The sequence below is a fragment of the Chanodichthys erythropterus genome, chromosome 22, assembly GCF_024489055.1.
Source record: "Chanodichthys erythropterus isolate Z2021 chromosome 22, ASM2448905v1, whole genome shotgun sequence".
Lineage (NCBI taxonomy): Eukaryota > Metazoa > Chordata > Actinopteri > Cypriniformes > Xenocyprididae > Chanodichthys > Chanodichthys erythropterus.
The window spans coordinates 34,547,970-34,564,781 of record NC_090242.1 but is presented as its reverse complement, the minus strand read 5'-3'; the positions used below and the strand labels follow the sequence as shown (position 1 = coordinate 34,564,781).

General features: G+C 36.2%; 1 protein-coding gene across 3 annotated transcripts in view; it reads left to right on the top strand.

Moving 5' to 3' along the window:
• Positions 1 to 16,149, top strand: part of ric1 (RIC1 homolog, RAB6A GEF complex partner 1) — a 49,950-nt gene extending 33,801 nt beyond the window's left edge. The window contains exons 8-26 of one of the 3 annotated variants that reach the window (XM_067376528.1): positions 1 to 84; positions 2,669 to 2,813; positions 3,785 to 3,833; positions 5,141 to 5,287; positions 5,527 to 5,724; positions 5,815 to 5,853; positions 6,991 to 7,101; positions 7,184 to 7,273; positions 7,360 to 7,520; positions 7,846 to 7,984; positions 8,139 to 8,255; positions 9,866 to 10,585; positions 12,491 to 12,649; positions 12,734 to 12,864; positions 13,120 to 13,415; positions 13,825 to 14,025; positions 14,106 to 14,283; positions 14,583 to 14,771; positions 15,501 to 16,149. The exon at positions 1 to 84 is cut by the window's left edge and continues 5 nt beyond it. In XM_067376528.1, the coding sequence (XP_067232629.1) occupies positions 1 to 84; positions 2,669 to 2,813; positions 3,785 to 3,833; positions 5,141 to 5,287; positions 5,527 to 5,724; positions 5,815 to 5,853; positions 6,991 to 7,101; positions 7,184 to 7,273; positions 7,360 to 7,520; positions 7,846 to 7,984; positions 8,139 to 8,255; positions 9,866 to 10,585; positions 12,491 to 12,649; positions 12,734 to 12,864; positions 13,120 to 13,415; positions 13,825 to 14,025; positions 14,106 to 14,283; positions 14,583 to 14,771; positions 15,501 to 15,789 (3,443 nt within the window). In that variant the 3' untranslated portion in view covers positions 15,790 to 16,149. Of the gene's footprint in view, positions 85 to 2,668; positions 2,814 to 3,784; positions 3,834 to 5,140; positions 5,288 to 5,526; positions 5,725 to 5,814; positions 5,854 to 6,990; positions 7,102 to 7,183; positions 7,274 to 7,359; positions 7,521 to 7,845; positions 7,985 to 8,138; positions 8,256 to 9,865; positions 10,586 to 12,490; positions 12,650 to 12,727; positions 12,865 to 13,119; positions 13,416 to 13,824; positions 14,026 to 14,105; positions 14,284 to 14,582; positions 14,772 to 15,500 lie in introns of all 3 variants that reach the window. The other 2 variants (XM_067376527.1, XM_067376526.1) reach the window with 2 other exon arrangements.
• The last annotated feature ends 663 nt before the right edge of the window (positions 16,150 to 16,812 follow it).

The window sequence follows — 16,812 nt, the reverse complement described above, 5'->3', positions numbered from 1 at the left end:
CAGTGTTGGTGTACATGATTGACAGCTCTACGGGATCCATGCAGCTCTCTCATAAACTGGAGTTAACTCCTAAACACTACCCAGGTGAGTCACACCTCACGCCGGAACAGGGTGTTTAACATTAAAACAGCAGTGAAACCACAGGAAGTGGCTTCAGTCCAACCCACCATCCACAAAAGCCACAGAGCCTTTGTCACAGATGGAGGATGATCCTTTTATTTACTGTTCGTACGTTTAACCTCAGACCCACAATCCTCTCTGATCCCCTGATCCAGTGTTCGGTCATGATCTGCTGACGCCCCCTGATGGCTGCTGTGGGAATTGCATCATCTGATCACATGAAGCTCACAAACTGTCAAATCACTGACTGGTTTTTCTTAGTGTCAGTCTGTCAGCTTTGTTTCCTGATGAACTAAGATAAATCAGTGTAACAACAGGAAATCACTTGGTATCATATTTCAACTAATGGTGTTTATTTTTCTCTGTAATGTGTGTCAGACTAAAATAAATTATCCATAGATAAGACATTGAAGGCTCAAACTGATTTTACTTAGCTATATTTTGGGGATTTTTATCCAAATTTATTTATTTTTTTAACTTATCCTTAATTTTTTTTATTTTTTTATTCTGTTGATTCTTATGAAGTTTTTTAATGAGGCCACATTAAGTTTTAGCTTTTTTTGGAGACACAGCTTTTTATTTTTATTAATGTATTATTACATTTTGAAAATAAACTTAACTAAAATGCTTCTACAGCACTTATTTTTATTTCATGTTAACTAATGTAGTTAACGAATGTTATCAAATGAAACCTTGTTGTAAAGTGTTACCTATTTTTAGAAGACCCCTATTGAAATCGTTAGTTTTCTTATTAAATATTCTTCCACTCTTGAGTCTTATGGCGTCCCATAGAACCGTATGGTAAAACGTTATGAATTTTGGCACACAGATAGAGGACAGTCTGAAATGTTACCATAGCAAATTTGGAGTCTCTACGTCACACCCTCTAGCGCCACCAACAGTTCAAATGTTCACTCATGTTTATGCTCATGTCTTTTAAGTTCTGAGCAGTAAGTCCTAGAAACATTTTCATTTTCGTTATGAGAGTTTTTCCACCATTTTAAATTTTCTGAAAAACTTTTTCAAACTCCTCCTAGAGCGTTTGTCCAATTTGCACAAAATTTGGTAGGCTATGTAGAATCTACTCACACTCCTGGCAAAAAGTTATTAAAAGATTTTTTGCTCTGCCAATCCGTTCTCGTATAGCGTGTCAACAAATTTGACAGCGAGAACGCAAAAATGGATTTGATGCTGTATTTTCCACAATGATTTGCTGTATTGACATCAAACTTGGTATGTGTCAATAAAGGCATGACTTGGGGGTACATGCACAGTATCGTCACAGCGCCACCTACTGGTGCTGAGATAGGAAAAATGCTAATTTTTGAATTAATTTTTTAAAATAGCTATTTTTGCTTTTAACTTTTAAATGCCTTGTCCTAAAATCATGGGCATGCTGAGTTGATCGATAACCAATTTTCTTTGGCCGTCCATTTTGGGCATCTGCCATTTTGAATTTTCTTATAAAATGCTTAAACATATCATTACGAAACTTTGTATGATTCATCGAGGCCATGTTCTGAGAGGACCTGTAAAGTTACAGGTCAGCGCACCCTAGTGGTCAAGAGATATAATGAACATAAAAAATTCAACATAATGTCAAGTTTTGTTTAACTTTCATCATTAGATTTGTTGGCTTATGCCGAGTCCTACAATACCAAACTTGCCATATTCCACCATACTTACTGTCCACCATATTGAATTTAATTCAAAACCTACTTTTTTGAACTTCTCCTACAAAATTTGTCCGATTTGTACAAAATTTGGTATGTAGCATCTACAGACACTCATGACAAAAAGTTATTAAAAGATTTTTTTGATAGACCCAAACGTTGTTTTATACAGCGTCAACAAATTTGACTGCAAGCACGAACTTTTTGAAAAAGTTTTGTGTATCATCACTGGCATAACTTGAGAATGCATGCAGAGTTTCGTCATAGTGCCACCTACTGCTCAGAAGTTATAAACCATATTATGTTGTAACTGCTTTAACTCATGTAATTTAAACAGCTTTATCCTAACCTCATGCTCATTATTAAAGGTGAATTTTAAAAAACATTCTGTACATTTTTTTAAAAATTATTTTTAATTTCTTCTATTCATAATTTACTTTACATGAAAATAGCCATTGTAGCTGTTAAATTATAAACAATAATTTCCAATAACTAAATAACAGTTTAGTAACATTACAGTACAACCAGACTGTCTCTTTTGTTTTACACTTTATTTTTTGTTTTTTTATGCATTCAGTAATATTACAGTACAATCAAACTACACTTGAATTTTTTTACACTTTAGGGTAATTTTTTCCCTTAAATGTAATTTTGTTGTTGTTGGGTTTGCTTTCGGATTGTCTAATTGCATATTTTGTCTGCACAAATTGGTAAAAAATCAGATATTCAGAGGAAAAAAAATCACAAACAAACAAAATTCCCATTCCAGCTTACTTTTCCATATGTTGATCCTCATTTCACTGTCTTCTGGAAACATTTACCCTGGTTTAGTTAGTCTGAAGCTCATTTTAACCTCCCTCCTGCTCCCGTCCCAGATGTCTGGAATAAAACGGGCCCTGTGAAGATGATCCGCTGGTCTCCGGACTGCAGTGTTGCCATGGTGACGTGGGACTGTGGCGGTCTGTCCCTGTGGAGCGTATTCGGAGCTCATCTCATCTGCACACTCGGAGAGGACTTCGCGTGAGTCGCACAATCACACTCACATGACTTTATTATCACCACGGTTTTGCTGTCTTTACAATACTGTAACTCAGGTGATGCTACTAGTTGTTGAGTTTTGCATCTTGACTTCTGGTAACACTTAGGTCTCATTAGTATTACCTAACTGTGCATTAACTAATATTGCATAATTAATATATTACAACAGGCTTTAATTTCTTTATGCAAAAATCAAATGTCTTACTACTTTCTTGTAATATCATGGTGTAATGGGGTCAGTTGCATAAACTTAACCACTAAATTAAGACTGTGTCTTAAGAACTAGTTCAACCAACTTGCAGTTAACCAAGGGGTAATCTGTAAACTTTTAATTTTTTTATGTAACTGACTTAGTTATGACCAGTCTTAAAGAAACAGTTTACATGACTAACCTGTAAGACTAGTCTAAGCAGTTTAATGTCACATTTTTTAATTAAATTCTTGACAGACAACACAATTGGCATGTATAACAAAACATCCTGATAAGTAACCACAAATTACAGTGTTTACATTTAAAAATAATTGGTAACCCTGACCCTAACTTACCAATAATGTCCCATTTACATTAACTAACAATGAGCAATGCATTTGTTACTGTATTTATTCATCTTATTAGTAGTTAAACATGAACAAACAATGAACAGCAATTTAATTAAGGTCTCATTTGTTAACAAATGCATTAGCTAACATGAACTAACAATGAGCAATATATTCTTAAGCTTTGTTAGTTAACAAAAATGTTCATGTTTGTTCACAGTGCATTAAGTACTATTAACAGATACAAGTTTTGATCTTAATGTATTAGTATGTTAATTACAACGCTAATACATTAAGTTAGATTAATAAATGCTTCAGAAGTGTTGTTCATTATTAGTTCATGTAAAGTAATGTAGTTAACTAATGAAAATGTAATGCAAAGTGTGATTGTTTGTCTTGATGTTTTCCTGACGCAGTTATCACTCAGACGGCACAAAGAAAGACCCTCTGAAGATCAGCTCTATGGTGAGTGTGGAAACATGAACTTTATTCACCATCATAACACGATTCATAACCAACACAAAACAATTGTTTACGTGAACAAAAATGAAGCACATTCCAGCTGTTTGTTTCAGTTTGATTCTGTTTATTGTGCTGTTATTTTAGTGTCGTTGAGATACTATTATAGTTTTGTTCATGTTTTTATTTTTTGTTTTTTGTTGTCATTTTAATTTTACTTTTTTTTTTTTTTTTTTTTTGTCAATTTGTTTTGTTCTTGTCTTTTTTGGCTGTTGTTGTTTTTTTGTTGTCATTTTAATTTTACATTTTTTTTTTTTTTGTCATTTTGTTTTGTTCTTGTCTTTTTTGGCTGTTGTTGTTTTTTTGTTGTCATTTTAATTTTTTTAGTCATTTTGTTTTGTTTTTGTCATTTTTATTAGGTTTTTTCTGGGGTAACATTTTACAATAAGGTTTCGTTTGTCAACATTAATGAACTACATTAACATTAACTAACAATGATCAATATTTCCACAGCACTTATTTATCTTAATGTCAATTTTCAACATTTACTAATACATTTTTATATTAAGTTGTATTTGTTAACATTAATGCACTTTGAACTAACATGAACAAATAAACAAGTATATTTTTACTAATAGTATTTTTATATTTTATTATATTTTAAAATTAATATTTTTATACTAATTAATACATTTTTAAATTAATAATAATAAAAGTTGTTATTAAAAATGTTAAAAGTGTTTTGTTCTCCCCTCATATTTACAAAATTAAAAATATATATAAAATATTTTCAGTATTTTAATAGTTTAATTGAACTTGAGTGATTTGAAAACAAATATCCCCTCCGGACATCATGTTTACCTGCTACTGTATATATAAAATAAGTTTATTCAATTATTTAGTATTTCAGCTTAAAACTAGCTGAAATAATAGAAGTAATCATCATAAACATTTTATTCTAGTCAAAGTTTATTTTATTTCAAGTAATGAAAATGTTATTTTTATGTTTTTAATTTTATTTTTAGATTATTTTATGGTTATAGTTTTGAGCTGATTGAATGTATAGCTTAAATGAAATGTAAAGGCAAATTCACACTGCAACGACAGACCGCGGCAGTGTGTTCCTGACGTTGCCGTCTGTCGGAGCTCGTTTTCTCTGATTGAACATGCCGAATCGGCGCTTGTCAGGTCGTGGAATGTCTTGGATGTGACCGTAATCTGGTGATTGTCAGAGTTGGTCAGTGTCTGTCGGTGTGAATTGGCCTTATGTCGCATTGTATAACAGTGTCATGACTGTATGTGTGTGTCGTCAGAGTTGGGGTGTGGAGGGATACCACCTGTGGGTGATCAGCAGCATGGACGCCACTCCTGTGGAAGCGGAAGGAGACGAGAAACTCCAGCAGGCTGGGATCCTGCAGTTTCAGTTCATTAAGAGCGCGCTGACCGTCAACCCGTGCACTGTGAGAGACACTTCATTCACACTGCAGGACCTGATGCACAGATCCATTACATTCACTTAAAACAAACCGACTGTTTAATGACTCTCCATTAAAGTGCATGTGACTGTTCAACCCTTTACGCACACCTTGGCAATAGAATTGCCATTGGCTAGTAAATTTAAGTTTACTCTCCAGACTGATTTTTTTTTTTTTGTATAGATACAGTATAGATGGTCTTACATCCGTGTGTGTGTGATTAGAGTAACCAGGAGCAGGTGCTGCTGCAGGGAGAGGACCGTCTGTATCTGACCTGTGGAGACCCGACTCAGGCTCACAGCGCGTCGGACAAGAGCTCGTCGCGGGACAGCGGCAGCCCTCTGCACCGGCCGTCAGCGTCCACCCCTCTCTCTCAGGGTCTCAGCACTTTACTGGGCCACAAGCACTGGCAGGTGGTTCAGGTACATGATCACACGCTCTCAGCTCAATCACAAGATCAAGCTGTTTCATCTCAGAGTCTGAAAGATGCTTTATTTTCCTCCTCTCTGCAGATTCACAGCACATATCTAGAGACAAACTGGCCCATCAGGGTAAGAGCCGCCACATTGTGCTCATATTCTAAACACTTAATACAATTTTTATACTATTAAGACTATTTTAAATGCACAACAACACATTTGTTGTCTCGTACAATGTGCAGTATGACTTTAATAATAATAATAATAATAATAATACATTTTATTTATAATGCGCTTTTCTGGAACCCAAAGCGCTACAAACAAATAAAATACAAAAACTACAACTTAATGGCTATATGTGGAATGTATATACATTTCAAAGTGCAATATGTCTCAATATACACTAACGTTCAACAGTTTGGGATCAGTAAAATCATTACTTTTATTCATGCAGTAAAATTAAAAAATTATAAAAAGAGACAGTGAAGATGTTACAAGAGACTACATTTCATATAAATGCTGTTCAATCAGAGATTCCTGAAATAATATATCAGATAATAATAATCAGAAATATTTCTTGAGCCTCAAATCAGCATATTAGAATGATTTCTGAAGGATCATGTGACACTGAAGACTGGAGTAATGATGCTGAAAATTCAACTTTGATCACTGAAATAAATTACACTTTACAATATATTCACATAGAAAACAGCTGTTTCAAATTGTAATAATATTTCACTATTTTGCTGTTTTTACTGTATTTTTGATTAAATAAATGCAGCCTTAGTGAGCAGAAAATCTTACCGACCCAAAACTTTTGAATGGTAGTGTACATTTTATTAACCACGGCAATATATTTATGTGGAATATTGTATATATTTTATAGTGTGCCTCTGTCTATATACTTGTAATTCTTAATTCTTAGCTTTTTAAGTTTAAGTGTGCATTGCTCTTTGAAAGTTTCAAAGTGTATGTATATATAATATAATATAATATAATATAATATAATATAATATAATATAATATAATATAATATAATATAATATATGTTGTGATTCAAAAACTCTTTTAAATCCCTGTGGGGGAAATTTAATGTGATAAATACCAACACTGCTGAAAAAGTGGGCGGGCACAAATACTCTGTATAGATGTAGATATGCAAATGTGGGCGGTCATATGTTAATGAGCTTTTCAGTGTTCTATTTGGTTCCAAAAATCCATTTTTTAATAAAATGAATGATTTAATCCTGCTGTCTTTTGTGTGTTTAGTTCGCAGCTATAGACTGGTCTGGTCAGTGTGTGGCCGTTGCTGGTCGCCGTGGATTTGCACATTATTCTTTATATACCAGGAAATGGAAACTGTTCGGTAACGTCACACAGGTAAACATTCCTGCATCATTGTTTTTCATTCGAAAGGTAGAAACCTGTGATGGAAACTTTCTAAAGTGATGTGTGTTTCCAGGAGCAGAATATGGCGGTGACGGGCGGTCTCGCGTGGTGGAACGACTTTGTTGTTGTTGCCTGTTATAATTTCATCGACCGGCAGGAAGAGGCAAGAACGCTTACACAAACATTCCTCTTGTCAGTTTTGATTTGTGTGTTGATTAATCAACGTTCTTGTGGTTTCGTGACTTATAGCTGAGGCTGTACGTCCGCTCGTCTAACCTGGATAACGCGTTTGCCAGCGTCACAAAACTTCACGCCGACACGCTGCTGCTGAACGTGTTTCGTAACGTGGTGATCCTGTTCCGGGCCGACTGCTCCATCTGCCTGTACAGCATCGAGAGGCGACACGACAGGTGACACATACACACGCAAAAATAGAGATGATCAGTGATAAACTTGCTAGTTTATTTTGTAATAATCCAATGTGTGTGTATAATTTAGTGTTATTTATATTTTGTAGGTTTTTTTTGTATTTCCAAACCTTTCCTAAATAGCCTTTTCATAATAATCAGTGGTGAATAATTGTATTTAATTCTGTTATTTCAAGTACTTTGGTTCTCCATAGATATGACCCCTTTTTTGTGACACTTTTATGTTTCTTGTAAAGGTGTTTTGGAAGATGGATGTTTCTTGTATTTGTCGTTAACATTTCTTGATTGTTCTCATCTCTGTCTTCAGTCCGAACCCGTCGGCCAGTGTGGAGCTGCTGCAGGAGGTCTCCATGTCTCGCTATATTCCTCACCCTGGTCTGGTGGTGTCTGTGACCCTCACGTCAGTACGGACCGAGACCGGGATCACACTCAAAGCCCCGCAGCAGGTACACACACACACACGCACTCACTCACGCACACACACACACACACACACACACACACACACACACACACACACACACACACACACACACACACACACACACACACACACACACACATCTGTATGCGTACTCATGACTCGTCTGTGTGTGTCAGGCCTGTTCGGCTGAGAGTATCCTGTTGAATTTGGCTGGTCAGCTGATCATGCTGCAGAGAGACCGATCCGGCCCGCAGGTACGAGAGAAGGACACGCCAGCCAATCAGACGAAGCTGGTGAGTTTGATGCCCCGCCCCTCATCCTGATCCTATACAGCACAATAGAAGGAAAGATCCCATTCTTTTTCTTGATAAGGAATTGATTTATTAACGATAACTCATTCATTTAAGACGGACATCCTGTGATCTCTGTGGTTGTTAATTGATTTGTTATTTCAGCTTTTTTGTTTTAGATAATAACAATTAACAGCAGTTTCTGCATTTATTTGATCAAAAATAGAGTAAAAACTGTGGAATATTATTACAATGTAAAACAGCTGTTTTCTATGTGAATATATAGTAACGTGTAATTTATTCCTGTGATCAAAGTTTTCAGCTTTCCAGTCTTCAGTCACATGATCCTTCAGAAATCATTCATATATACATTATCAACATCTTTAAATCAATAGTTTCTTGTTTCTCCATTGATTGTCATGCGCAGTGCTTCATGGGATTGTAGTTCTTGTCCTCTTTAACCCTTGTGTGGTCTTCGTTTGGGAGGTACACTCAGGGTCTTTGGGGTCTCTAGAGACCCAAGGCAACAAAATGTAATTTTGCTCCGTTTATAAATGTTTTTACTCCACATTTGTGCAGTTTTTGGAGGATTTATCATATTTTTTTTAATTTATTAAAATAAATTAAAAAATATTTTTAAATAGCTTTTTGTATAGTTTTTTCAGTTGGATTAATATCTAAATATTATGAAATCACAATTATAACAATAAAAGCGACTTTTTGTCAAAGTTTAGTTTTTTTTTGTAATGAAAAAAATTCAGTTTTTCAGTATTGTTACATTATGATGAAAATGGACAAAACCACTTAGAAAATCGACAAAATTCATCCTCAAAAATTATTTTAAATTATTTAAAAACTTATTTTCAGTACAAAAAAATGCTAAACTTTGACACAAAGTAATTTTTATTGTTATAACTGTAATTCCATAATATTTAGATATAAATCCAACTGAAAAATACTTCAGTCAGTCAAATAGCAAATAGTGGAGCTCTGCAGCCATCTACTGGTAAAAGTGATTTTTTTTTTTTTTTACTTTTAAAACTGCATTTTCCAAAAGATGGGCAAAAATCTTACAAAAATCTTTATTTATTTATATAAATTTAAAAGATATGATAAATCCTCCAAAAACTGCACAAATATGAAGTAAAAAACATTAAAGTAAAAATTACTTTAAAATTAAAAATTACATTTGTTTTTTAAAAAACAATTATTTTGTTAGAAATTTACATTTTGTTGCCTGGGGTCTCTGGAGATCCCAAAGACCCTGAGTGTGACTTTTTTTCTACATTAACATAAAAACAAGGTATCGCTCCAATTTTTTTTAATATTCGTAGATCTAGAAAGTGTTAACGACTGTAAAATGTTCTTTGTCCAAATGACATGAAACTTTGCATTTTATTTTTTATTTTAGCAAACGTAGTTTGGGGTCTAAAAAGACCCCACAGACCCTAATAAGGGTTAAAGCTGTTAAGTTCAGTCTTGTACATTTGTCCAATTTTCAACACTTTTTTTTTTTTTGCTGAAAAAGTGGCCGGCGCTGTTGCGCTCTATGAATGTCAATCTGTGATGAACAGTTGTCTGGCGTTTAACCAATGCATGACTGACTCCGACAGCTTCCGTTCTGTCCGCCGGTGGTTCTGGCTCAGTGCGTGGAGAACGTCTGGACCACCTGCCGCAGCAACCGCAAGAAACGCCACCTGATGGAGGCGCTGTGGCTGTCGTGCGGAGAGGCGGGGATGAAGGTGTGGCTCCCTCTGTTTCCCCGAGACCACCGCAAACCTCACTCCTTCCTGTCGCGCAGGATCATGCTGCCCTTCCACATCAACATCTACCCGCTCACCGTGCTCTTCGAGGACGCGCTCATCCTGGGCGCCTCCAACGAAACCATGCTGTTCGACGGCCTGGGCTCGTCCGCCGAGCCGCTGGAGGCTCTCTTCCCGTTCTGCACCGTGGAGCGCACGTCCCAGATCTACCTCCACCACATCCTGCGTCAGCTGCTGGTGCGGAACCTCGGCGAGCAGGCGCTGATGCTGGCGCAGTCCTGTGCCTCGCTGCCGTACTTCCCTCACGTCCTGGAGCTCATGGTGCACGTGGTGCTGGAGGAGGAGGCCACGTCCAGAGAGCCCATCCCCGACCCGCTGCTGCCCACCGTGGCCAAGTTCGTGACGGAGTTCCCGCTCTTCCTGCAGACCATCGTCCACTGCGCCCGCAAGACTGAATACGCCCTGTGGAACTACCTGTTCGCCGCCGTGGGGAACCCTAAAGACCTGTTCGAGGAGTGCTTGATGGCGCAGGATCTGGACACGGCCGCGTCGTACCTCATCATCCTGCAGGTGAGACAGAAACTTCAGGTTAAGAACAAAACACTATTGAAATAAATCACCATTATCTGTAGTTGCTCTCCATTTATCTTCATCTCCTTTACATTTTCAGTAGTTTAACCCACTTTAACTGGTCTATGATAAATGAATAAAATTAGACATTGTAATAATGTAAAGAAACATTGAAGGAAGTATTTTGTAAGGTGGACCCAGAAAAATTAGATGTACATTTAAAGAATCTTTTTATTATATTATTGTTAGCTAAAACTGTTAAAAACATTTCTGTTAAGTGAAATAAATCTGCAAAAAGCTGAAATAAAATTATCTATAAATATTAGTTAGAATTAGAAAAGTTGCCTTGGCAATAAACTGAAATAAGTGTAAGATGAAGCACTAAAATTGTTAACTGGAATTAAATAATAAATAAAATTGAACTAAAAATAAATTAAACCCAAAAAGCTATATATATATATATAAGATTACAATTCTAAAAAATTAAATTAAAATTAACATGAGAACTGAAAATATAAAAACTGAAAGCTAATTCAAAATATTAATAAAAGTAAAATAACACTGATACAATATTTAGTCTTTTTTTTCTATGTTGAGTTTTATAAAATATTTTTATTATATTGTAGTTTAGTTTAACCCACTTTAAATGGTTCTGTGGTGTAGCAAATATATAAATATATAAATAAAAAATCAAGAATTTTTAGTTATGTTTTAAGATGGACCCAGAAAAACTATAATAATAATTAATAAAATTTATAATTTTGCATCATAAGTACATTTAAAGAATCTCTTATGGATTTATATATACAATATTTAGTCTTTTTGTTAATAGATGTTTATAAAATGTTTTTATTATATAGTAGTTTAGTTTAACCCACTTTAAATGGTTCTGTGGTGTAACAATTAAATAAAAAGATTACAATTTATTAGATACATTTAAAGAATCTTTTATAGAAATGTTGAAATTTTATATTGTATATTTATATTGGTGATTGTATTTATTATATTTCATTGTTGAATGTTGAATAATCTGTATCTGCCACGTAATTGCCTTTTGAAGCTGATATGGCAATACATTTAAACAACCCGATTTTAATTAAAAGTGCATTTTAACTATGAATTACTGATATTTAACAAACTTATTGTCAACATTGTTTTTATGTTTGAGCCATGCATTGAATAAAAAGTGACCTTTAAATCTGCCTTAAATCAAGCATTAACTTTTATTTAACATGAACAAATTATTTCATTATCTGTAATGTAGCTTGTTTTAGCAGTTAAGCTCAGTTTCAAGACTTGCTGTCTAATCAACACATTTAAAACAAATATTCTCAAATTGAGCATAATTTTTATTTGAATAAAGATAATTCATTTCACATATGTGAACCTAGAGCACAAAACCAGTCTTAAGTCTCACGGGTATATTTGTAGCAATAGCCAACAATACATTGTATGGATCAAAATTATCAATTTTTCTTTTATGCCAAAAATCATTAGGATATTAAGTAAAGATCATGTTCCATGAAGATGTTTTGTAAATTTCCTACTGTGGATATGCATTGCTGAGGACTTCATGTGGACAACTTTTTTTATTTATAAACCATACATTAATGAAGAGCTTATTCATTCAGCTTTCAGATGATGTATAAATCTCAATTTTAAAAAAAAATGACCCTTTATGACTGGTTTTGTGGTCCAGGGTCATATAAGTGTCTACACTTGTATATAATAAATAATATTTTATCATTTACAAATGAATCTTTTTTGGATGAACTAATGGAACAATTATGCATTTCTAAACCCAAAGTCCTAAACAGCTTTTTCATGATAATAGAGAAGGCATCTAATTAAATAATCTTATTTTATTCATATTATTTTTATGATTTTTGTATGCGTTCATCTCAGAATATGGAGGTTCCAGCGGTCAGCCGTCAACACGCCACTCTGCTCTTCAACACGGCCCTCGAGCAGGGCAAATGGGATCTCTGTCGTCAAATGATGCGCTTCCTCAAGGCCATTGGTTCAGGGGAGAGCGAGACTCCGCCCAGCACACCCACCACACAGGTGAGAATTCGACAGACTGCGTTGAGAATGATGCTCCGTGTTGAAGCTCATGTGATGGTTTGAGATGTTTGTGTGCAGGAGCAGAGCTCCACGGGCGGCTTTGAGTTCTTCCGTAACCGCAGCATCAGCATGTCTCAGTCAGCTGACAGCATCGCAGGTGGGAAGTTCAATCTGCAGAAGACCATGAGCATGCCCTCCGGCCAGTCCTCCAAAGGGTAACACAACATACATGATTCAGATGTTAACCTCACAGCCTCATCAGACAGTGTTGGGAGATCTGATTCATTTTAGTGAATCATTTTGTTTGGACAGTTTGTTCAAAGAAACCGATTCAGATAATAAAGATTCGTGTGTGTGTGTGTGTGTGTGTGTGTGTGTGTGTGTGTGTGTGTGTGTGTGTGTGTGTGTGTGTGTGTGTGTGTGTGTGTGTGTGTGTGTGTGTGTGTGTGTGTGTGTGTGTGTGTTCTCAGTGGAGACCGCTGGTGTAAGGACAGCGACTCTGCGGAGAATCTCTACATCGATATGATGCTGTGGAGACACGCGCGCCACCTGCTGGAGCAGGTGAGACTGCGGGATCTGGGCTGTTTCTCCGCCCAGCTGGGCTTCGAGCTGATTGGCTGGCTGTGTCGGGAGCGCACACGGGTGGCACGGGTTGATGATTTTGTTACCGCCCTCAAATGCCTGCACAAGGACTTCCTGTGGCCATTCCCCGTCATCCCAGCATGCTCCATTAGCTCGCCACTAAAGAACGGACGCTGCCGCCCAGGTGTGTAAATGTTTTTTCCACCTATTATGTCGTAATCGGTATCACAAGACAGGTTTTAAACTGCAAATTTTAATATAAATTAAAATATGATCTATATTAATAAATCATTGTGTATATTTGAAAAATTTTGAAAGAAAATTTTCAAAATTTCAAAATTTGCGTGTATGTATAAAATTTAGAGAGAAAATGCAAAAAAAAAAGTTTCTCTAAATGTTTTATATATATAATATGAAAAAAGATAATTTTTTTTACTATTTTTTACTATAAATGTAGTATACATGTATAAATGTGTATAAAATTTAGAGAGAAACTTAAAAAAAAATGAATAGTTTTATAATAATTTTGAATTTTTATAAATATATATATATGATTATGACTCTCCAATCACATGATCTCTCTCTTGTCATAGTCTTGAGTTCTCGTTTGCTGAAGTCTCAGTCTGCGGACAGTTTGCTGAACAGTGACATGGACACCACGCCCCCTCAGGTCAACACAGCCAATCACAGCTGGCTTGATGGCTTGGGGGCGGTGTCTAAAGAACTGGACTCCGCCTCCTCTCACGGAGGACCCCAGACGCAGGAGGCTTTTCTCTCTCCTCTTATTAACAAAGGTGAGAGAATAAAATCTGCCTTTCTATATCCGTCTCTCTCTGTCTTTCTGTCTTATATTTCTTTTCGTTTATCTATTCAGCAGAGGAGTACAGCGTCGGTTCAGCCACGGACCTCACTGAGACCAGTTCAATGGTGGATGGTGACTGGACGATGGTGGATGAGAATTTCTCCACCCTCAATCTCACCCAATCAGAGCTGGAGCACATTTCCATGGAGCTGGCCAATAAAGGGCCGCACAAGAGTCAAGTGCAGCTGCGGTGAGTCATCATGAGCTCATCATCCAGGAACCAATCAAATCACTGACTATGTTTGGAATGACATACTCTTTCTGTAGTCTCTTCTTCTCTATTGTGACGAGTGAAACGGCTTCTGGAACAAGAACAAATGTGGGGCGGGGCTTAATTTTGTCTGTGAGGAATTGATTTTGATGGTTGTGATTTGCTGTTGGTGGATCTCATGTGAGTGACAGGTTGTCCGCCTTCGCGTCAGTAAACTGATTGAATTTAATTAAAATGTGGTTCTGAAGAGGCGTGTGTGTGTGTGTGATGGTTTTCAGGTATCTGCTGCACGTGTTCATGGAGGCGGGCTGTCTGGAGTGGTGTGTCATCATCGGGCTGATCTTACGAGACGCCAGCGTCATTAAGCAGGTCGTGGGCTTCCTGGATAGTCCAGAGGTCCCGTCAGAAACGGTCCAGAGCATCAGAGCCGGTCTGATAGCTGTCGACCTCTGGGTCTCGTCTGATTGGTCAGTATTATATGGCTCATCATATTGAGAAAAAAATAAAGAAAAAGTAGTGCAAGTTTTTTTTTTAGAAAGAAGTCTCTTCTGCTCACCAATTCTGCATTTACTTGATCAGAAATACAGTAAAAATTGTGAAATATTATTACAATTTAATACAACTGTTTTCTATGTGAATTTACAGTAAAGTGTAATTTATATCCAGTGATCAAAGCTGAATTTTCAGCATCATTACTCCAGTCTTCAGTGTCACATGATCCTTCAGAAATCATTCTAATATGCTGATTTGCTGCTCAAGAAACATTCATTATTATTATCAGTGTTGAAAACAGTTCATATTTTTGTGGAAACTGTGATACATTTTATTTTTCAGGATTCTTTGATGAATAGAAAGTACAAAAAAACAGAATTTATATGAAATAGAAATTTCAAAAAGTTGAGATTGAGATAAAAAGTCATAATTATGAGTCAAAAATAAACATAAGTCAAAATACAAAAAAGTCATTATATAATCATTATAACTTGAAGAGGTGAAATTTTGAGAAGTCATAACCACTGTCTCAAGTGTCATAATTAAGTTACTGTCGCTTTTGATCAATTTAATGCATCCTTGCTGAATAAAAACATTAATTTCTTTACAAAAATATCTATAATTATGACCCCAATGGCAGCATAAAACATATAAATCTAAAATATTCATTCACTGACTTTCTCTCTATTCTGATTCCCTGTCAGTTTGGGCTACAAGCCGTTCCTGAACCTGATTCGTCCGCAGCTGCTGAAGCTGATGGAGGTTCCTGTGGAGCAGGTGCAGCCCGAGGCGTTCCAGCCGGCCGGAGCGTCCAAGCTGTCGGAGCCGCCGCTGCTGCTGCTGCCCAGAGCCGAAGACGCCCACTCACCCGCTCACCCGCTGCCTCTGGACGGCCCTTCCGGAGCCAACGCCCGGCCGCTGGACGACACGCCGGAGGCGGCGCAGGAAGAGGCGGCGCTGGACGAGGGGTCGTACGACTGCACCCTCTCATGACCCTCGCAGCTGAGGAACACTAGACGCGTTTGTGCTGCTCCGTGACCGTGTTACAAGTGTGTGAGTGTTTGGACACGAGCGTGAGTGTGTGTTTTGTCTTTTTATTTGATTTCAGCTCCATCCAGACTGCAGTGTCGTGTGCGTTTTGCGGTGTTTTCTCCATCCTGTGGTCAAATGCGTCATGTTTTTTTCCTCCTTCACATATAAAATACACATTTTTTTGTCTTATTTTGTCATTTCCAGGACAAATATTGAAACTTTCTTAAATCAAGATACATTTACTGGAGAAGAAAAGTCTTGTTCATGGAAAAAAGAATCAAAATAAAGTGAGTTTGTGCTTGAACAAAGAACAAATATCTGCCAATGGAGTCCTTTTGAATGAAGTTAATTTTCTGACTCCATTGGCAGATATTTGTTCTTGTTTTAAGCATAAATTTAATTTTGATAAGATATTTATTATTGTTTTCCTACTATAAATTAAGTCAAGGCATAAAACAGCCATAATCAAACTCATGCATTATTTATTTGTCAACGTTATTTTACAGCCAAGATGAAAAAATCTATTTCTATTTCTGATTTTCTTAAATGTGCAGTTTTTTCATCACTGTATTAGATGCATTTATTAAGCATAAACTTTGTTTTGATAATTTTGATGCATTTTTTATTATTATTATTATTATTATTGGAAAATGACTTAATATCTTCAGTCATTTTGCTTCTCCATCTTGAGTTCAGGATGATATTTGTGCTGGAAAAGACAACAAAATGCAAAATGGGACAAAAATAAGAAAGAGATAATTTTTTGCGTTGTCGTTACAGCATCAGCTCTCGTGGCCAGCTTTACACCAAATAATGATTTCATAAAACACACACACACACACACACCTGTGTTTCTCCTTTCATAAGTCAGATGAAGTGTTTTTTTTATTGTTTTCAGTTTGTTTTTTGTTCTGGCTTCATGTTTTAATGTTAATCGTGAAATATCAGCCCATTTTATTTAATGCAAATGCATTTGAGGAAGAC